General features: G+C 34.1%; 1 protein-coding gene across 1 annotated transcript in view; it reads right to left on the reverse strand.

Annotated features, from left to right (window-relative positions):
* Positions 1-22,790, reverse strand: part of Hfm1 (helicase for meiosis 1) — an 81,133-nt gene that overhangs the window by 26,551 nt on the left and 31,792 nt on the right. Inside the window, exons 13-28 of the mRNA XM_090334176.1 lie at positions 20,045-20,088; positions 19,718-19,819; positions 19,217-19,362; positions 17,826-17,920; positions 16,832-16,965; positions 13,151-13,198; positions 10,696-10,776; positions 10,268-10,359; positions 8,373-8,479; positions 8,237-8,284; positions 5,783-5,880; positions 5,562-5,693; positions 2,105-2,190; positions 1,053-1,136; positions 777-934; positions 152-255 (exon numbers count right to left, since the gene is read on the reverse strand). Coding sequence (XP_090190302.1) covers positions 152-255; positions 777-934; positions 1,053-1,136; positions 2,105-2,190; positions 5,562-5,693; positions 5,783-5,880; positions 8,237-8,284; positions 8,373-8,479; positions 10,268-10,359; positions 10,696-10,776; positions 13,151-13,198; positions 16,832-16,965; positions 17,826-17,920; positions 19,217-19,362; positions 19,718-19,819; positions 20,045-20,088 — 1,559 coding nt within the window. The remainder of the gene's footprint in view (positions 1-151; positions 256-776; positions 935-1,052; positions 1,137-2,104; positions 2,191-5,561; positions 5,694-5,782; positions 5,881-8,236; positions 8,285-8,372; positions 8,480-10,267; positions 10,360-10,695; positions 10,777-13,150; positions 13,199-16,831; positions 16,966-17,825; positions 17,921-19,216; positions 19,363-19,717; positions 19,820-20,044; positions 20,089-22,790) is intronic.

A 22,790-nucleotide genomic window follows, 5' to 3' on the forward strand; every position in this document is an offset into this window, starting at 1 on the left:
AAATAGATGATGTTTCCCTTAAAGTCTGTTTATATTATCTAAATGCATGATTTTATATAATGCAATTTTATTGTTTCATCTGTATTCACATAAAGGAAATAATTTTAAAAACTATATATCTTTGCAGATATAGTGTCATTACTTAACTTACCAAAATCAGAGCTAATTAGATTTATGCTAAGATCTTCAGATATGAGAGCTCTCTTCACATCAATTTTCTTAACCCAGTTTCCAGATTTTAGCAAAACAGAATCCCTGAAAAATACAAACAATGATGTAGACACTAAGATATTAATTTTTAAGAGTTGATTACTCCTGATTAGTTTTCTCTAGTAGTAAAGTGGGTACTAAAAACTATTTCCCCTAAATTCTGAGGGAAAATGGAATACTAACAGAGTGATCTTCGTACTTTTTAATTTTAATCTACAAATGTACATATCTGCACATCGGGTTTACAACTTAACATGTCCATTTATATGTTCAGTGTATCTTCATCAGTCTCCCATCATTTTTTTTCCTAGCCCATGTATCTTCTACAGGTGATAAAAAGTTTTCTACTTTCTATTTCACATATACTGCACTGAATGCTATGACTATATACATTCCCTGCAATGAAGCTATTTTGACCATAATTTTCTTAACCATAGTTGACTACAGTTGCATTGATGTGGCTGGCTTAGAATATATATCTACTACATATTAACGTGACTAATAGTTAATTTTAGCTATATGTGAATATAAATACATACATATAACACATGACCTTAATTACTTACATAATTTTGTGCTTAAAAATGACCTTATTGTCTGAGTCACCTATGATTAAGGTGGTATAGTGAGAATCTGGTGCTGTTCGTTTAGTTTGTAGCTGTTCAAAGTTTCTTAATGTAAGGGTCACTAATATTTCCGCCATGGTATTACTGTATCTTGCAATCTTCAAAAAAGGATAGGCATAAAAAGTGTTTTAAAAAATAAGCTTACTTTTCATACCAATTATAAGTAGCTTTATTCTTAAGAAATAATACAAATATTTAAAAACAAAAAATTTTTACCTGTTCTACTTCAAGTTCATACTTTGGTAGATACATCACAGCTTCTTTTATTTGAGTACCAAAAGGGGGATGTCTACTTAAAATCTGAAATGGGAAAAAAGTTAAAATCATTGTTTTCTCATTACATATTTACAACTCTTTCAGTAATTGTTTTCTGTCACTCATGGGACTCGAACTCATGGCCTGGCACTGTCCTTGAGCTCTTTTGCTCAAGGCTTGCACTCTACCACTTTGAGCCACAGCTCCACTTCTGGTTTTCTAATGGTTGAGAGATAAGCGTCTCATATACTACCCTCCCCCTGCTGGCTTTGAACCACAATCCTCAGATCTCAGCCTCCTGAGTAGCTAGTATACAGTACAAGCCACCAGTACCCAGCTCAACAATATACATACATATACACACACACACACACACACACACACACACACACACACACACATATGCTTATATATATGTGTGCGTGTATATATATACATATATGTACATATACGTGTGTATATATATATTTTTGGTTTTGTTTTGTTTTTTGTTTGTCATGGGGCTTGGACTCTGGGCCTGGGCGCTGTCCCTGAGCTTTTCAGCTCAAAACTACCGCTTGAGCCACAGCCCCACTTCTGATTTTCTAGTGGTTAACTGGAAGTAAGAGTCCCGCAGTCTTTAGTGCCCACCCAGACTGGCTTTGAACCTTGATCCTCAGATCTCAGCCTCCTGAGTAGCTAGAATTACAGGCATGAGCCACCGTATCCAGCTTTATATATAGTTTAATTAATAAAGTTTTGTTTGTTCATTTGTTTTGATGGTACTAGGGTTTGAACTGGTGATTTCCCGTTGCCAGATATGCACTCTATCACCTGAGCCACATCTCTAGTTCTAGAATCAATAGTTTTAATAACTCTAAGATAGTATTTAATAATTAAATACTCTAAATTTTGGTGACTTAAAATATTTACGACTACAGAAAAGATTTTTTTAAGTAAATAAAGATATAAAGTTTGGTCTTAGAATTTAAATTGGGCTTAGATAACATTAGGAATAAATGAATACTAATTACCAGTTCAAGTTCTCTTGCATCTGTTGATTCTATTTTTTTAAAGGAAGTCAAACCTGCATTTACCATGGCATTTGACAATGTTATACCTGTGAAAAATTAATAGGGTAACAATTTTAAAATAATCCACTTTATATGAAATCTATACTTAAATACAACTACATTAATGAAAACTTTAGGATACTAAAGATTACAATCCAGTGATAGAGTGCTCAGTCCCAGCACCACAAAAATGAATAAAACAAAAGCTTTAAAAGGATTCAGTAAAACTGTTAAAGTATTCTTGGCATGTCTCCCAAAGATCTATACTAGAGACTTGGTCCTTGGAGTGTCAACTGTTGAGTTGGTAGAAGTTCAGGAAATAAGCCTGCTAGAAAATAATTAGGACTTCTAACTTCCTAAGAGGTATGATAGAATGGGTTGGAGTTGGTAAGAATGAGTTAGCTTTATCCTTTACTTCTTTTCTTTGCTGTGTGACTGTGATCTCTTCTGTAAGTGTTCCTGCCTTTGATTGCATTATGATTCAACCCTTAGTTTTATTAAACATAAGGTATAACACACCTATTCTTATTTCCTAACTAGTCTTAGGAATCTCTCTTAGTCATTTTTAAAATACTGCTTCTAGTATTCTTTACTCTTCAATGTTAATTTCCATACAGCAAACTGTAGCAAATATACTATAACTGTGTTGATATAAAGATCATATTAAGTGAAGTAAGCCAGGGTCAAAGGAACTTAGGCTCAATGGTTTCCCTCATTTGTCATAATCAGTAGTAACCTTGGGCTCTCCTAGCAGAGATTTGCACTAAAGCAAAACCTTGATACAAAAGGCCATATAGTAGGACGCTAAATGAAAGGATCTCTAGCATATAGAAACATAAGCCATATAATGAATGATTGTTCTTCTTAAGGTACTATGTTATCTCTCAGCTCTTTTGCTGTCCCTTGGTTATCTCATATTGTTACACTATCTCACTTTGTTATCTGATATATCAGATATATTTGTATTTGGTTATTTGAAATTGGATAGGGAAGGGGGGAAAACAAGATGAGCGGTGGGGGTCAGGGGGAGGGAAATGGGGACCAAGACATGTGAAAGGGTATCAATGTATGGGAATTAATGCACCATCTATCTGGCAAATATCATGTAACCCTTCTATTAATTACAATAAAATATATAAAAAATAAAATCATACAAATATGTGAAAAAAAGTAAATAAAAATTAAAAGTAACATTGAAAAAAAGATTTAAGAATAGGCATATGACTTGAAAAAAAAAGATTTAAGAATAGGCATATGACTTCAAAGTTATAGCTCTCTGAGTATTTCTGTCTTAAAAATACAATTCTGTGTCTGCACTTAATCCAGATAATTTTTCTTTGCTGCCTAGGGCTTTCCATACTTTTCCACTGCATTTAAAATGATGCTTCAACTTCTTTACTGTGGATGAATTTCCTATAGCTAACCCTCCCATTTAATTTCTCGCTATTCTCCACTTGCTGAATATTTTCTGTTCACATAAGTTTTTCTTTTGTTCCATAAATATTTCAGATTTTTTTCTTTGAACCTTCATTGTTTCCTTATGCTTTCAGACACTGGAATTTTAAAAATGACTCACCCTTATGAATAAATTTCACCAGTCATTAAACAAGATATAGTTTTTTTTTCATTTTTTTCTATTTTGTACTGGTCTTGGGGCTTCAATTCAGGGAATGGGGGCTCTCCCTTATCATAGTTTGTTGAAGGCTGATGCTCTTTCAACTTGAGCTACAGCTGGACTTGCAGCATTATAGGAAAAACAGGATATTTTCAGAAGAGATTTAATTCTAAAACATTATCTCTTTGTATAAAGCACATATAATACTGACAAAGGTGTAATACCGCTATTTTTAAAACTTAGGAATTTGTCTTGCATTTATTTATTTACTTATCTAGTACTTGGACTTGACCTCAAGGTCTGGTATTTTCACTGAGCTTGTTTGCTCAAAGCTACTTAGTACTTGAGCCATACCTCCAGCCAAGTTTTTACTGATTAATTTGAGATACAGTCTCATAGACTTTTCTGCCCATAATGACTTTTTAAAAAATCCTCAACCTCCTGACTTTCTAGGATTATAGGCATGAGTTACCAATGCCTGGGTATCCTACCCATTCTTAAGACAAAGCTTCAATATTCAAATGAATATTTTTAATTTTCCAGTATTCAAATGAATATATTTTATGTTCATTTCTGCTTTTCCTCAAGACTTTTCCTGGAAGTTTTTGAAAGTTCATATTTACTGTTAAAGTCAATTAGTTCATGTTCCATAAGAATGTAGATTTACTTTTTGTTTAGACTTGTTTATTATCAATATTTTTTTTCAGAGAAACATTTGCTTTTTTATGTTCAGCTGTACTGAGTTTGTGTCATAAGCAGGTTAGGATTTCACAATCTGGAGAGGACAGAATAGAACAGGTGTCCACATTGAACAATATCCTTGCTTTTTCAAGAATAATAAAACTTACTGCTGGGCACAGTGGCTCACACCTGTCATCCTAGCTACTCAGGAGGCTGAGATCTGAGGAGAACCGTTCAAAGGCAGCCGGAGCACTAAGGATGGAGAGACACTTATCTCCAGTTAATCACTAGAAAAGGGCAAGTGGGGCTGTGGCTCAGGGGTTGGGTGGTAGCCTTGAGCTGAAGACCTCAGGGACAGCACCCAGGCCCAGAGTTCAAGCCCATGACTCACCAAAAAAAAAAAGAATAATAAGCCTTACTAATAATTTATTTAACCTATTTTCAAATTATTCTATAAGATGCTCTTTTCCAAGTGTTGAATGAAAGCTCCTTTGTCAGGGTAGAACACACTTGTCATTGTAAAATGAACGTGGTATTTGACTTCTCACAGCTTCAGTAGAAGTTGGGCCTCCCTTTTAGAATCCTAGCAATTTAAGGAGTAAGTTCAGGAAATCAAAGGTAAAAACTGGATAATTCCAGAACTTTGAGCCTGATTCCAGTTTTTATAAATGGCATCTTTAATCTTTTGTCGACAGACTGATAATGAAAATCCATTGCTGAAAATGGAGAAAGTTAAAATATACATAAGTAATATAACTTTCTGTAAATAATTCTAAATGGCCAGGGCTCCTAATTTTGTATTTTGTCACCGAAAACAAAGCAAAATATGAGTCAGAGAAGTAAGAGACTTGGTTAGCTAATAATCCGAACAAAAGCTCACTACCAGTATGAGAATAAAAGTTTTAAAAAGAGTACTAGATGATACTGTTCATGAACTATTTAGTTGATTTCAAGTGTAATCATTTAAGTAAGAGCAAATACAAATCAGACTTTCAAAAGTATTTTGGTTTATAAATGTATGTTTTTTACAGTTCTAAATTCATCATAGATTGACTTTCTCAACGGTGAAATACAAAATATGTTGCAGATAATGACAAAGTGCTTGCTGCATTCAGTACTTACCAATTTTTTCCAGCTGTTTGGATACATACAGAGAGTTTTCCCAAAGTTTACACCTAAAACATTTAGCTAAAATCAGACTATTCAATAGCACAGCAAAACTCTTTTCTTGAGCAGCTACAAAATCTGACAGCCCTGAAAAAAAAAGTTTCCGGGGTTAAATCTGGTATGCTAATTTACTGGGGAAAAAAAAAACATTGAAAATCCACTGTCCTGAAACATACATCTTGCAATTCGGGAGCCATTTCTGAAAATCTTCGAGGTATCTTGTGTCAAAGCAAAATCTTGTATAGGAATGCATCCTAGTTGAGCCTGAATAAGACTGAGGAAAAAAATAAATTTCATTGTTTCTTTTGAAAAGTTGTACACAATATGTAACATTATTGAATTATTAACATTATTAAATTATATGTCTAAATTTGTATTGTCAGTGACTTCCTTTTCCAAATCTCTAAAAGGTCAATGTTTTTCTCTCCCTCTTTTGATGTCTACTTAAAGAAGGAACAGATCTGAAATTCAGCAAAACAGGAATGTATACATATGGAAGTGGTTTAGGGATCATCACCTACCAAAGACTACATGTAAATTTTGAATTAAGAAATGGTAACTCCACATACACACATATTCTCTTCTTGGCAATACTCAAATAAGATGCAAAAAGGAAGGAGATTATGGTGATAATTTAAATTATGGTATGTATAAAACCAGCAACTCCACTCCTTGGCATTTACTCAAATGTTCAGAAGCAAGGCCATACTAAAGCTACTAGCAAAATGATGTTCATTGCAACATTATTTACCATAGCTAAGATATGAAGTCAACCTGGATGCCCTTCAGTAGAGGAAAGGATCAAGAAGATGTGGTACTTATACACAATGGAATTCTGTGCTGCCATCAGAAAGAATGACATCACCCCATTCATAAGGAAATGGAAAGACTTTGAAAAAAATCATAGTAAGTGAAGTATGACAGACCCAAAGGAACATAGGCTCCATGGTTTTTCTCACTTGTAATAATCAGTACACATTAGGATTTTCCCAACAGAGGACCACAATAGCTCAAAAGCTGTGTACATAGGTCATACAGGATGAGACTAAATGAAGTGAACTCTAGGTTAATGAACAAGAGGTTTATCTTTGTGATTGCTGTTCTTAATGTACTATGTAAAGTTATTTCTTTTCTCTCTCTTTTTTTCCACTTATGGTTACTCTCATGAGGTTACTGTATCTGAATTTGTATACTGGTATACTGTATACATACTTATTGGTTTATTTTTGAAATAGGGAAGGGAAGGGGAAAACAAGATAATTGGGAAGGGGTGGGGGGAAGGAAAGAGGGACAAAAATATGAGGAGTATCAAGTTTCGAGAAATAATGTATCCACCACCTGATGAATGTAACTGTAACTTCTCTATACATTATCCAGACAATAAAATACAATAAAAACAACTATAACCCATCAATTTTTAAATTTGACAGCCCTAACCAACAGAATGTATTATCCAATTTTTGGCAGAGTATAGCAAAGCATTAAAATTTCAAATAAAATGTTTTTTTTGTTTTGTTTTGTTTTGTCATTTGTGGGGCTTGGACTCTGGGCCTGGGCGCTGTCCCTGAGCTCTTCAGCTCTAGGCTACCATCCTACCCCTGGGCTTGGGTGTTGTCCCTGAGCTCTTTGGCTCAAGACTACCTCCCTACCCACCTTGAGCCACAACACCACTTTTGATTTTCTAATAGTTACTTGGAGATAAAGAGTCTCACAGATTTTAGTGCCCAGCCTGATTCTGAACTGCTATCCTCAGATCTCACCTTTCTGAGTAGCTAGGATTACAGGTGTGAGCCCTGATGCCCAGCTTAAATAAAATGTTCATAGGGAAATAACTTGATTTGTGTCAGCCTGGGCACAAAAGGACCAGAAACTCTTATTTCCAATTAACCTCTAGAAAATGAGAAGTGGGGCTTGGCTAAAGGGTAGGGTGGTGGCTTGGGCTAAAGAACTCAGGGACAATGCCCAGGCCCAGGGGTAGGGTAGTAGCCTTGAGCTGAAGAGCTCAGGGACACTGCCCAGGCAGAGTTCAAGCCCCATTATCCACACACAAAAAATTAGTTATTATTTAAGTAGTTAAACAAATGGCTTTCAATTCAACATAATTTATGAGAATAATGCATTTATGAGAATAATACATCTTGATTGATGTCACAATTTCCATTGTTCTTCATCTCTATAACTCCAGTTTGAAAATTAATTTCACATTTACAATCTGCCTCCTTATTTTAATGGAAATATTCCTTTTTTTTGCCAGTCCTTGGGCTTTCTCAAGGTTAGAGCTCTACCATTTGAACCACAGTACCACTTCCGGCCTTTTCTATGGATGTGGTACCAAGGAATGGGACCCTAGTCTTCATGCATGCTAGACAAGCACTGTACTACTAGGCCAAATTTCCAGCCAATATTCTATTCTTGCATTACATAAAATAATTTAAAACATGCTTTAAAGCTGAAAAAGAAATCAAGTGTCATGGTGCACACCTGTAATATGGGGGTAGACTGCCAGTTTGAGGCCAGCCTTGTCTGCATGACATCCCATATCAAAAAAAAAATACAACTACTAGAAGTAAATCTTCCTAATATGAACTAAGAACAGGTAAGCAATACACTAAGATATTAGTAATTATTACCAATTTACTTTCATTTCTCTTGTTTTAATTCTTCCTTCCATTGGAAATCTATAAATAAAACCAAACAGAAAAACTTTTATGACTTGTTTTAAGTAAAACATAATAAAGTTACTTTAAATATATGTAATTTCTGTACCTGATAGTTATCCGATTTGGACTTTTGTTCAAAGTATTCAGCGCTTTCTTTTCATTTATCCTTAATTGTACATCTAGAAATTCATTACAGCTGGCTATCATTGTGACCTATAGGATTTAAGGATTTGTCCACTTAATAAAGTTCATTTTTAACTTCTTTTCTTGAATCTTCTTTCTTTTTTGCCAGTCCTGGGCCTTGAACTCAGGGCCTGTGGACTATGGAACTTTTTACTTAAGACTAGTGCTCTGCCACTTGAGCCACAGTACCACTCTGGCTTTTTCTGTGTATGTGATACTGAGGAATCAAACCCAGGGCTTTGTGCATGCTAGGCAAGCACTCTACCACTAGGCCACGCTCCCAGCACTTGTATCTTATTTCTTTATTTTACTTACTCTTCATGCTGCTTGGGGACATTATGGTTTTATTAATAATTCATTTGTATATTGTGCTTAAGTGATGTAAACAGACATTAGAATTATACCACTTAAATCTGCAAGATTAGAAAGACAGAATTTATAATATTCAGCCCAGTGCCTAATGCATAGTTATAAGCACTAAATAAATACTATTCTTTTCCTCCTCCTTTATGCCCTTCTATATTTTAGCACTTAAATTCCAATTATTTAGTAATAGAAAATAATGCTTCATGTAATAAATTTGGATTTTATAGACTAGCTCTGTGAGATGCTTTGTCTCCCATACCTGTAAAATAGAACTAACACTTATTCTAGTTTTCTTGTTAAACTAAAGATCAGATTAGTCATAGTACTGGATATTTTTTATTCTTGTTTTCTTCTTAATGAATATTTGCATGAAAATATAAACCTCTTACCTTCCATAAAATTTTGTTCATGTAATTCCTTAATAACTAACATTCTCTTATGCAGTCTTTAGTATATATAATAATCTTATCATGCTAATCAACATGAAAACTTAAAATTATATTCATTTAAATTTGTGAATCAAAATTTTATTTTACTAGTATCTTATTTCACATTTATGTTTCTAGCAAAGGGAGGAAAAAAATCAATGTAGACAGCAGGCATTAAGAAAGAATAAGCCTGTAGCCAGGTACTGATGGCTCATGCCTGTGATCCTAGTAACTCAGGAGGCTGAAACCTGAGGATCACGGTTCAAAGCCAGTCCAGGAAATGAGTCTGTGAGACTTTTATCTCCAGTTAAGGACTAGATAATCAGAAGTAGCACTGTGCCTTAAAGTGGTAGACATTAGCCTTGAGCACAAACGATCAGGGACACTGCCCAGGACCCTCATTCAATCCCTACAATAGAAGGGAAGGGAAGGAAGGGCACGGGAGAGGAAGGAGGGGAGGGGAGGGGAGGAAGAATCTGCCCACGATGTGGCTACTATAGGTGTAAAATTGTCCCTATTGTTGACATTTTAGCATAACTTATTATTCTCATCTCTATATCATTTGTTTTTTCTTGAAAATCATTGATACTATTTTATTTCAACTGTAATTGCTAGGCTGGCAATTTAGGAGAAAATTACCATAACTCTAGATTGCAATTCATTGTCCTTTATTTATACCAGGCTTTTCTAATATATAATGACACATTGTCCTAGAATCTCTTTCACATATCTGTTACTATCAAGTTAATTAGCATTATCAGCTAAGTTGTAAGATAGTTAGTATACCTATTTTGAGTATGTGTATAAATTTTCTCAGCTCTGATAAAAAAATGTGACCGAAAACCAAATATATTCTAAGACATATTTAATATCTTATGACAGAGATACACTGAGGGAGATATAGTTAGAAATGCTCTCCTTTTGGCTTGTTCAATAATAAATGATATGAAGTATACACAGTAGTTTCCTCTCCAATAGTTTTGTACTATATCATTACCCTATTTTCTAGTGAAATTTAACTTACCAGATCTGATAAAGTTTCTTTTCCACTGATTGTGCCAAATTTCTTCACTGTTTCAAATGTAATATAATACCAAGCCATCAATCTTCCTGACTCTGGAAGAAAAAATGGAAAAATAAACATTATCTATATTAGCTTTAAATCATTTTAACAATATTTTCTGAATATCTACTTTTGGTTGAGAATGAAGATTATAATTTAATTGTTTTTTCTCTTTTTTATTGTATTTTATTGTTAGGTAATGCAAAGAGGGATTACAGTTACATTCGTTAGGTAGTGGGTGCATTTCTTCTCAAATATTGCTACCCCTTCTCAAGTTTTTGTCTCCTACAATTTAGTTTTACTATGATTTAAATTTGAGTAGAACAATTTATAAATGTTATGGTAGGTCAACAATAATTAAACTTACCAATAATCATAAAAAGCATTACCTGTTGGTTTGAAATTAACATCTCCATCCATCTTTATCAAGTCCAGGGCTGATAAGTCATTAAGATTTTTTAAACATAATTCTGTTCCATAATAAAAAAAAACATTGTTAGTAAAATGAGGAAGACAAAATAGAATTTATCATTAAAATACTATAGAAATGTTTCTAATAATGACAGTATAAATAAAAACACTTAGTAAGCAATAAAATAAGATTTACCACATAGAATATTTGAAATGATAAATAGGTATTACCTAGTTAAATCTTGAAATAATACAATTGCGTACATAAAAAGTTTATTTCTATATATAGGTTGGGAAACTGAAAAGTAAGGTTAAGTAATTTTCTCCAGGTCAAAAGAATTGCTGTTCTATTTGTCTTTCTACTTAAAATTTTTGACAAAAAATATTTATGTTTAAAGCATACAAAATTTGTTACAAAAACCCTCTCTTTCTCCTCCTTTCTGTTTGTACTTTATTGGGCAACACATAAACCTGTTTTAGCTGAGGATTTCAGTATTTACTTCCATCTATCTGAACATATTCACCATGTCTACCTAGAATAGGAAGCACTATTACTCCATGTTCACTAATTGGCATGGATTAGTAGACCACTAACAAGTGTATCCTGGTAATTATTTTCAATCTACCCATGGTATGGACTAGAAAAACTAAGAGTTCAGAGCAGAGTAAGGAGTATAACTTATTCAATCCTAAATAGGGTAGTAGCGCGCTCTCTCTCTCTCTCTCTCTCTCTCTCTCTCTCTCTCTCTCTCTCTCTCTCTCTCTCTCTCTCTCTCTCTCTCACACACACACACACACACACACACACGCACACCCTTAGAAGTATTTTCTTTGGAAATAATTTAGTTTGAGCAACATTACTTTGAAGGTTTGGCAGTTTAATGTGTTTGCTAATTAAAGCTCTTATAGTCTTTCTAATTTTCTTAGACTTTTTTGTGTGTATGTGCTGAGGAAGGAATGATTCACAATAGACCAAGAACAATCTGAACAATCTGGCCTTGCTACGTTTCAGTTTATTATATTTATGTACAACTATCTACCTCTTTCATCATACTTAGCATAAAATCACACATTAAATAGTAAACTTCTATTGAGAAAAAAGTAACTCTTTGGATCTCTGGATCTCCATTTCTGAAGGTGTCAATGGCATGTAAAACTTTGATTAAACAAATATATTATGCTTTTTTCTTGCCAATCTATCTTCTCTTGTAGGTATATCAGCCATGAACATTGCAGAGACTGAGGAAAAGATACTAATTTTTTTCCCTACAGTACCAAAACTTTTTCAGTTATATAATGCACTTAGATATTGTTCATAAGCAAAACTTGTGTATGAAAATAAGGCAGTCATGAACAATGAGTCTCTCAATTTAACAAAAGATAAAATATTAAAGCAACATAGTAAGATATCTCTTGGATTATCTGATTTCATGTATGTATTTAGTCATTATTATTAAAATTTGCTTCAATTTAAAAAATCAATTAGGAAATTAGTCAATTGTGGATAGTTTACAGGTATTTTTCAACAGAGCACATTATGAATATATGACTGCTCATCATTGTTTCAACAATGAATTTACTCTTTTAAGGGAGACAGTTTACTACTCTGAAGCTTTATTTGCCATATGTGATTATCAAAGTGGAGAAAAAAAAACTGAAGTTGAGGTCAGGTGCCAGTGGCTCATGCCTGTAATCCTAGCTACTCAGAAGCCTGAGATCTGAGGATCATGGTTCAAAGCCAGCCCTAGGCACAAAAATCCGTGAGACTAATCTCCAATTAACCACCAGAAAACTGGAAGTGGAAGTGGCACTGTGACTCAAGGGGTAGGGTGCTAGCCTTGAGCTGAAATGCTCAGGGACAGTACCCAAGTCCAAAGTTCAGGCCCCATAACCTACAAAAAAAATTGAAGTTGACCAAATATTTTTTAATGAATTCAATAGTTTTCTTTTGCTGAAAGATAGTCTCAATACAATGAAGAGATAGAATATCTAACTCTAATAGGTGCCTAATATTTTTACATTTTTAAAACACAAGCATAAACACAAAATGATTAATTGAATAACAGAACTAGGATCTGATAGGAAAGTGTCATTGGCATAAATTGGGATAAGAAATGCATCATCAATGTAAGCTTATATTTTCAATGAAAATTAAACTACAAAATAAAAAGAATGTTATTTATAAGCAGCATTTTCAAACACTATGGTCATTGTACAAATAAAACAAATAAACCAAGTTAACATATTATACAATATATTAATCTATTCGATAATAGATTAATCTATATGCAAATACTAAGCTTTATTTGTGTGGGAAATAAATAGTTCATATTTTTAAGAAGAAGTTTACTATTTAAAAATAATTTATGAAAGAATATCCTTACTTTCATAAAAATTTACAGAGTATGCATTTTGGGGAAGAATTCATCTAACCTTGTAATTTTGCTTCAATCCCTTCTTTATTCAATCCAGATTTAAAACCTGTATAAATCATAAAAATTTATTTAAAAAAATAGATTGTAATTAGAGATTCCCTCATTGAACACTTGTTTGTTAAACTTGTCATTTAAAATATGATGTAAACATAAGCCATATAATGAATGATTGTTGTTCTTAAGGTACTATGTTATCTCTCATCACTTTTGCTGTCCCTTGGTTATCTCATATTGTTACACTATCTCACTTTGTTACCTGATATATTTGTGTTTGTATTTGGTTATCTGAAATGTGATAGGGAATGGGGGAAAACAAGATGAGGGGTGGGGGTGGGGGGGAGGGAAATGGGGACCAAGACATGTGAAAGGATATCAATGTATGGGAATTAATGCACCATCTATCTGGCAAATATCATGTAACCCTTCTATTAATTACAATAAAAATATATGGAGAAAAAAATAAAATAGATTGAAATCATCTTTATAGGTTCAGTTTATATTATCACTAAGAGAAGAATATTAAATCTCATATTGGAAAAGTTGTTTAATGAACTGATGCAAAGTTTAACTATAAATTAAAACTATTATTTTACAATCTTTTCAATCTAATTGGCTATCTTTTGCTTCTTTTATTGTGTTAAAGTGAACAGAAATACTATATTTTAACAAGAACTGTGTGAAATAAATCACTATTATCACTAATAAATCGCTATAAATCACCAAATGACTATTTTTTTATGTGAGTTATGGGGCTTGAACTCAGCCAGGGCACTGTCCAAGCTCTTCAGCTCAAGGCTCCCGACCTACCCTTGAACCAAGCCGCTCTTCCCTTCTCTGGAGGTTAATTGGAGATAAGAGTCTCAGGTCCTTCTGTGCCAGGCTGGCTTTGAACCTTGATCCTCAGATCTTAGCCTCCTGAGAAGCTAGGATTACAAGATGTGGGCCACTGCTCCTGGTTAAGTGACTATTTTCTAATGGATTTTCATTATAAAAAGGATGCTTCATGACAAATCAAAGTAAATTTGGACAAAAGGGACTACATTAAACTGCAGATCTTCTGTATGGCAAAGGACACAGCCAGCAAGATAAATAGAAAGCCTATTAAGTGGGAAAAGATCTACCTTTGCCATACAACAGACAAGGGGCTTATATCTAAAAAATACCTATAGCTCAAGAAATTAAAGCTCTCAAAAGCAAATTCTCAACCATCAACAACTAAAAGGTTGGCTAAAGAATTAGAGACTTCTCTGAAGAGTAAATTAAAATGGCCAATAGTCACATGAAGAAATGCTCGAAAGCTGGGCACAGTGGCTCACGCCTGTAACCCTAGCTACTCAAGAGGCTGAGATCTGAAGATCATGGTTCAAAGTCAGCCCAGGCACTAAAGACTAAGAGACTCATATCTCCAATTAACCACTAGAAAATTGGGAAGTAGGGCTGTGACTCAAGGGGTAGGGTGGTAGCCTTGGTCTGAAGAGCTCAGTGACAGTACCCAGGCCCAGAGTCCAACCCCCACGACTGACAAAACAAAAACAAAAGCAAGTAGGTAAAAGATTTGAGTAGGTACTAGGGAGAAAAACATAAAAAAGGGTATCAATGTTCAAGAAGTAATGTACCACCCCCAGTTCATGCGCTGGAGTCAACAATGTTGAGGGGTGGGACATCTAAGAAGTGACTATGCCCCAGGGACTCTGCCATCCCAATGGATTCATGAATATGGAAAGAATGGAATTCATTATCTGAAGAGTATGTTATTGAATAAAAAGGATAAGTTTGGCTCAAAAAAAAAAGAAGTAATGTAACCACTACCTGATGAATATAACTTTAACCCTTCTATATGTTACCCCCAAAATAAAATACAAAAAAATAGATGATTAAATTGTATATTCACACTGGAAACAGCACAGTAATCAGAACAAATTACTATGAATACACCCACTTATAATGGAATAGTCTCATGAATATTATATTGAACGAACAGAACTAGAGGAAAAGGGGTAAATATTATAAGCAAGTGTTTGCATTTATCTCAAGTTCAAGAATAAATAAAGTATATATATTGTAATGGAAGCTTAATAAAATTCATTTTGAAGCAAGTGAAGACTGACAGGAAATTGACATGATGGAACCTGTAGCAAATGTTCTGTATCTTGATCTAGGTGTAGTTATGCATATATGTATACATAGGTGTAAAACTCCATTGATCCTCCTCCTCCTCCTCTTCTTTTGGCTAAGACCTTACATAGCTTGAATGAAAGGGATGAACTACCATTCTCAGCTTATTAACAGAGGTGAGATTTCACTAACTTTTTCCTGTGGCTGTCCTGAAATGATAATGATCTTTCCTATCTCTGCCTCTTGAGTAAATGGAATTACAGGTGTGAGCCAATGTATTCAGCTTTCTACCTCTTCAAGAAGTGAATTTATTTCCTCTCCTCTTACATGGTCAGTACTTAGTGACTCTACTCTTGAAAACAAAATAAAGCACAACGATGAGGTATGACTTCAGTCACAAGGCATAAAGAAGAAATGCATCTCTCTGGCCTAGTCACTCTCCGTCATAGGCACTAGGGCTTGAATTCAAGGTCTCCCAATTGTTAAGCAAGTGTTCTACCATTTAAGCCATTATTTCCAGTCCTTTTGCCTCAGCCACCTTTCAGATAAAGTCTGGTCCAGGACCAGGCTCAGAATGAGATCCTCCTACCTATGCTTTCTGTATAGCTAAGATGGATTAGTGGCCTGTGCTATCATGGCTTGTTTTGTTTCCTTTTATGTGCAAAAAGAGAGGATAATTACACTAAGGAAAGCCTGCTAATAGGCATACACAGAGGAAGGAAAAGGGGAAAGATGAGAAATGAACGTGTGTGTCTGGGAGTTAAAAATATATATATTGTGATAATTACTGACTTTTGAACTAAGTAAATATAGATTGTTAAATGATAGATATTCCTGGAGGTATTCTTTTTAGATTGTGGAGACAGGCTCACAATCTAGTCTAGGCTGGCCTTCTGAGATACTCCAGCCTCTATATGTCAAGTGCTGGGGTTACAGATGAGTGCTACCAGACCCTGGCTGAGAGATCATTTTTTAAAAAGGCTTGTATCATCCTTGGAGATCTGAAAGTTTTGAACTTGTGTGCATTAGAATGGTATTGTAATGAGTCAGATTCTGATAGTCAGCAATCCTAATTATTGTAAGCTTTTAACTTGTACTATGGGAAACAATGTAGGTACAATGCAAATAGATGTGCCTTAGCTTGAGAGCTAGAGTGAAAGGCTACAAAAATAGAAGTGAATTTTATTTTTTATAAAATAAAAATTGACCAGACACAAATTCATAATAAGAAGCAGTTGAACATTAAGTATGGAAAAGGTTGAAAATATAAAAATAAACATTTTAATCGATTTTAGGCATTTTTCTTATTTTTACTAGTTAAAGCTTTCCTTTGTGGTACTATTTTTAATGGTATGAATTGTAAAGTTCATTAAAAAGATTATAATAGAACACATAAAGTTTTCTCTTTTATCTAGTTTTGCCTCTAAAAATATTTGGGACTGTTATTACTTTTTGTTTCTGTTACCTATTAGTTTCTATAATCTATTCTGTGAACTATTAATATAAATAAAGACTCGGTGACTTGGAAAAAAGTCATTACTTTTCCAGGACAATGTTAACAAACCATAATGAGATGGGTTTTTCAAGGCTCTGATATAAAGCAAGGTTGATCGTATCCATTCCAAAGCAATGTTCACATCTGTGATGGTATGCAATACTATCTCTGCATTTAAATGTTCAATAAGATGTCTGTGTAAGCTAGGAAGAAAAAACTCTGTATTAGTAACATGAATTTGAAAACACATCTTCTAACTTTAATAATATTCAATATGTTCACTGCTAATTTAACAATTCATGAAAGAAAACAGTTTCCAAAAGTGTAAAAGAAAATCTGAAAAAGTCAATTCAAATTCTACAGAGTACTCTTTATGACTAAAGAAGGTACACTATCACTTAAAAAAAAGCAGGAGGGTGGGTGAGCAAATGGAATGACTATTTTCAATGTACGTTGTATAAAAATTGAACTATGTAAGTTGAGAGTGGGGATGGGAAGGGGGAAAATGCAAGAGAATGCTGAAAGGGGTGACAATGATCAAGACATATTGTACTCATAACCTGACTTATAGAATTGTGTTCTTTTTGTACAACTATTTAATAAACTGAAAGTGTGTGTATGAAGAGTTGAATTATATCCTATTTTCCTCCAAAGAAAATGTATCAAACACTGAATACTGAATGTCTTTCTCTCAAATTGTCTTTTGCTCTCTCATTATACAACAAAATTTAAAGATTATATTCACTTACTATAAATTTGTAATTATAAATTTGCATGATTTTATATTTATACATTTTAATGTAATAATAACTAGTAAGATCTTATTACAATTTAGGCCTATTAAACAAAGGACAAAAAACACCATTGAATAAAACTACTTTATTGCTATTTTTAAAAAAAGAACTGTTAAGTATCTTTAAATTACACAGACTTTTGTTCAGCTGTTGAAAAATTTTAAGAAAATTGCCTAAGAAAACTGCCAAACAAGTTTCCTTTTAGTATTTAAAAGAAAAAAGACAAGGTGCATTAGCAATATTATCGTTTTAGACATTTTCTGTATTACCTGCTTTCTATAGTGTCACTACAAGCTAACATTTGAATGTATTTGTCTCTGGTACTTAACCGAGTCATGATAACTGCAGTAGCTGTAGTATCAAACTGAAAACAAAAATCATATAGAGAAATTTAGTACAGATTACAGCATATCACTGACATCAGCCCTTTTCAATAACTCAAGAACTTCCATTTATATTAAACAGTCGTCTTGCCTTAAATAATTGGCCTCAAAAGGCCTAAACACTATTTCTGAATTTGAATGTTAATTAAGAATATAGTTTAAAAATCTTCCAAGAATATAGTGCAAATATAATTTTTTCCCATTTAATATAATTTTGGTAATATTGAAGTAAAAATACACCTCAATAACTGGGTACAAGATTTGGTTAGTCTGTATATAATCTTATTTATCCTCATAAATTTGTTTAACTTTTTTTTTTGGTGCCAATCTTGAGACTTGATCTCAGAACCTAGGTGCCATTCCTAAGATACTTTTGCTTGAGGCTGGTGCTCTGCCTCTTGAGTCACAGCTCTACTTTTTTGGTGGCTTTGCATTGATAAGAGTCTTACAGACTTTCCTGCCTGTGCTGGCTTTGAATCAGGATCCTAAGATCTCAGCCTCCTGGGTAGTTAGGATCAGGTATGAGCCACAGGCATCCAACTAACAAAATATTTTCACACTTTGAAAACATATTCTTGGCTGGGAATTTGGCCTAGTGGTAGACTGCTTGCCTAGAATACACGAAGACCTGTGTTCAATTCCTCAGTACCACATACATAGAAAAACCCGGAAATGGTGCTGTGGTTCAAGTGGTTGAGCTCTAGCCTTGAGAAAGCCCAAGGACAGTGTTCAGGCCCTGAGTTCAAGCCAGGACTGGCAAAAGAAAAAAAAAAAGAAAAAGAAAATACATTCTTTCTGAATGTTCCTTGAATGTCTATATAAATGACTTCTTCATTCAAGCATTTGTCAGCACTGGGTGTATTTTAAAATGTATACAGCTAACATTAGGATTTCGAGTAGGGCCCTGGAATCTACATGTTCCATAATGCCCATGACAGAAAATGGGTCAGAAATTGACAGAAACAGGACAGAAAATCAGTCCCACTTAAAATAATAATAGCTTCTCCATCAGAGAAAAAAAGGCAAACCTCAAAATAAAAAAGATCTTTAACAGCATACTTATTAATGAACAATCCCTTCAAATTTAGAGTTTAGGCTTGGAAGAATGGGATATGTCCTTGTTAGTGAGGCTTATTTTACTTCTATTCCTCCATCCAAGATTTTCATTTTAACTGCATAAGTTTCTACTGTATCTAGTGAAATGTTAATAAAATATACAAAGGTGTTTTTCTCTGTCTTTAAAATAAGTTATAAAATGTAAGGTTTTTGTCACTTACCTGAGGTCGGCCAGCTCTACCAATCATCTGTAGAATATCTGTTTCACTATACTCTTCAAACATTCCTCCAGCATAATGCATTGTAGATTTTATAATTACCAGGTGAGCAGGCAGATTTACTCCCATAGCTAACGTACTGGTGGTAACTATATCCAATTAAGGAATAATTTTAAGACTTACATAATTCTATTGCTCCAGAAAAACATTTTCCTATAAAAGACATACTGGTAGAAATGCAATGAAAGACTCTTACGAAACTTAGAAAATGAATGGAAAAAGGGCATTATAATCCCAAATAAAATATATCCTAATACCAAGACATCAAGATATCTTACTTTTCAAACTGCATTATTTTTAGTAATACAAAAGCAAATATTGCCAAACCATAGTCACATAATTTTAGGCTCATGAAAAAAATCAGAAAGCATAATGCTTAAGATTTTCTTCTTAAAAATAACTTTCCACAATATTCTTAATATTCATAAAATACATGTGACTTACAAAGAACTCGTAGATCTCCAGTAACAAATGCTCCTTCAATTACTTTTCTATCTGACAACTCCATACCAGCATGATGATAAGCAATACCATATATCAAAATATCTGTGACAGAAATATATAACATAGTAATTACTTTAATATTTTATCACTATTTGAATCCTTTTATTTATATCTACACACAAAATTATGTCTAGGCTAGGAGCCTGACTTAACAGTAAATTGTTTGCCTGGCATGCCTAAGGCCTTAGGTGCAATCCAAAGAACCACCAAAGAAAGGGTGTGTGTGTGTGTGTGTGTGTGTGTGTGTGTGTGTAGACATAAGCTTACCTTTCAGTTTTGAATCTCTTATAGAATATGCATACTTCTGTAGCCTGTTTTAAAAGATCATTTAGTTAGTTCCAGTAACATTCAAAAGGTGAAAGTTTATTATTATAAAATTCACAAATACAATATCATTACTTGAAAACTATTTTTCAATAAAGAACATATAACTTTCATATTTGAAAGTTACTAAGTTATTAACTGTGACATTAAAGCTCATTTCTAAATCAAGAATCTAGAAAAATTACTTTTACACAAAAAATGTTTATTATGTTCATGGGGTTAGAATTAGGGTCTAGCCACACAATTCATGTAAGGTATTTATAAGAAGTAACAAGTTTTAAAATTCTGTTATTGTAAGTAATCCAATTAAAATAAATAAAAAATAAGTTGTTTAAATTATGCTCTGAGATATGACATATAATAAAAAGTAGACTAAATTAAAGAGAAGTTAGGAAAGTCTTCTGATAATGTGCAAAGGAATTTTGAGTACTTTAAACAATTTTGGGGTTTGATAGGCTTAGTTATTTATTAATTATAACTGAAAATACTCTAATTGGAGTTTTTCCATTTTCTTTCTTTTTTTTTCCTTTTTGCCAGTCCTGGGAAAAGTCAAGGCCTGGGCACCTTTCCTTGGACACTTTTTGCTCAAAGCTAGTGCTCTGCCACTTGAACCACACAAGCACTTCCACTTTTTTCTGTGTATGTGGTACTGAGGAATCAAACCCAAATGCAGGGCTTCATGCATGCAAGGCGAGCACTCTACCACTAGGCTATGCTCCTGGCTGTTTTTCGACTTTCTTGTTGCAAATATGACATCACATGCATTTCTATAGTATTCATAATTTTAAAGAATTCACAAGAAAATAAGACATGAAGAAAGAATATGCTACTATTAAGCATAAACTGGGTGTTACACATAGGTATTTTAGAAATGTCTTTAAATATCCAAGTCATATGATATAGTTGATACCTATTTACTGAGATTTGATTAAGAAATTGAAGCTCATGAGCTGGGATATCTCAATGAGACAGTGCTTGTCTATAATGCTTAAGGTCTTGTTTGATACCAATTACTGTAAAAAAACAAAGTGAGAGAGTGAGAAAAATGGGAGAAACTGAATGAAGCTGAAAAAAATTACTGTAAAAAAACCTACAGTACTGAGCCAGGTGCAGTGGCTCATGCCTGTAATTCTAGCTACTCAGAAGGCTGAGGTCTGAGAATGGTGGTTCAAAGCCAGCCTGGGCACTAAAGAATGTGAGTAATTAGCAAACTGGGAAATGAAGAAGTAACTTAAGATAGTGTATGTACTTCCATTCAGAAAATGATTATCTAAAACAAAGTACTTTGTGTGAAATGAACTGGAAAACTGGAGTGCAAATTGTTTTGTTTTACTTGTCTTTGCTTTACTTTGTTTTGTCCATCCTGGGGCTTGAGCTCAGGGCCTGGGCAATGTCTGTTATCCTCTTTGTGCTCAAGGTTTGCACTCTACCACTTGAGTTACAGCAGTGTCGGGGTTTTTAGTCCTCAGTCCCTCCTGACCCGCAGGAAGGATAGAAAGAACATGCCCTGACCAGGATGAGCCAAGAAAGGAGAGGGCCGACTGACCGCCTGCACCAAGCCCTCTTGGGTCAGGGAGACCTGTCAAGGCAGAAGCTCGTTTATTGAGGAAGTACATTCAGCTAGTATAGGATTCAGGAGCCTATCGGCACAAAGGTAGGCAGGGTAGAGGAGGTCCACGTGTTTACTCTCATTACAGAGTGATAAAGCAGTAACAAATTTGTACCCAATGGTAATCAAGTCTCAGCAGAAAGTGATTCACAATACCAACGATATAGCTCAAAGTTAGGCATGACGTCATACAACAGCTCATTTACTCAGTGATGCAGATTCATGAGCCAGCCTGATCCTGTACTCAGCTCCCAACACAGCACCACTTTCAGCTTTTTTTTTTTGAGGGTCATGTGGCTTGAACTTGGCCTGGGTGCCATTCCTGAGCTCTTCAGCCAAGGCTACCACCCTACCCCTAGGCCTGGGCATTGTCCCTGTGGCTCTTCAGCTCAAGGCTACCACCCTACCTCTACTTAAAAGAGCTGAAGCAAAGCCTGGCAAGGTGGCTCACACCTGTAATCCTAGCTACTCAGGAGGCTGAGATCTGAGGATCAAGGTTCAAAGCCAGCCTGAACATAAAAGGGCCCCAGACTCTTATCTCCATTTAACCCCTACCACATAGCAGGTAGAAAAAGTCTATGCCAGCGTTGTTAGCATTAGTTTCATTTTCTCTCTTTCTGTCTATCTCTTAAACCTTACCTACATTTTACTTGCAAAGTTTTTCTTGGCTTTTCTTCCTCAGTCACTTATTCCTTAAGCTTGTTTTATTAATGTATATGATAAAAAAGTATCAATCTACTTTTTTGTCCAAAAATTTTTTGGTAAGGTTTTAACCAAATATATCATGTAAAAAGCTTTCAAAAAAAGTGAGAGTAAGAAAATGTCTAGAATGTGGACTGAGAAACTATATTTATAATTCATTATTTGACTTAGATGGCTAGTGATTTAGCATGTTGGTGACTAGAAAGTCAAAGAATGTCTAAAACTAAAATAGTATCCTCTAGGCTTGGTACCTGTCTTTTGTTACAAGTGATCAGAAGTAGAAAAGGGAGACTGGTAATCTGGTATTTACATATTCATCTACACAAAACTAGTCAGAAAAATCAGTTTCTGCTCATATCCATATATAATTATTCGATC

Source organism: Megascapheus bottae, chromosome 6 (assembly GCF_031878675.1).
Source record: "Megascapheus bottae isolate mThoBot1 chromosome 6, mThoBot2.hap1, whole genome shotgun sequence".
NCBI lineage: Eukaryota > Metazoa > Chordata > Mammalia > Rodentia > Geomyidae > Megascapheus > Megascapheus bottae.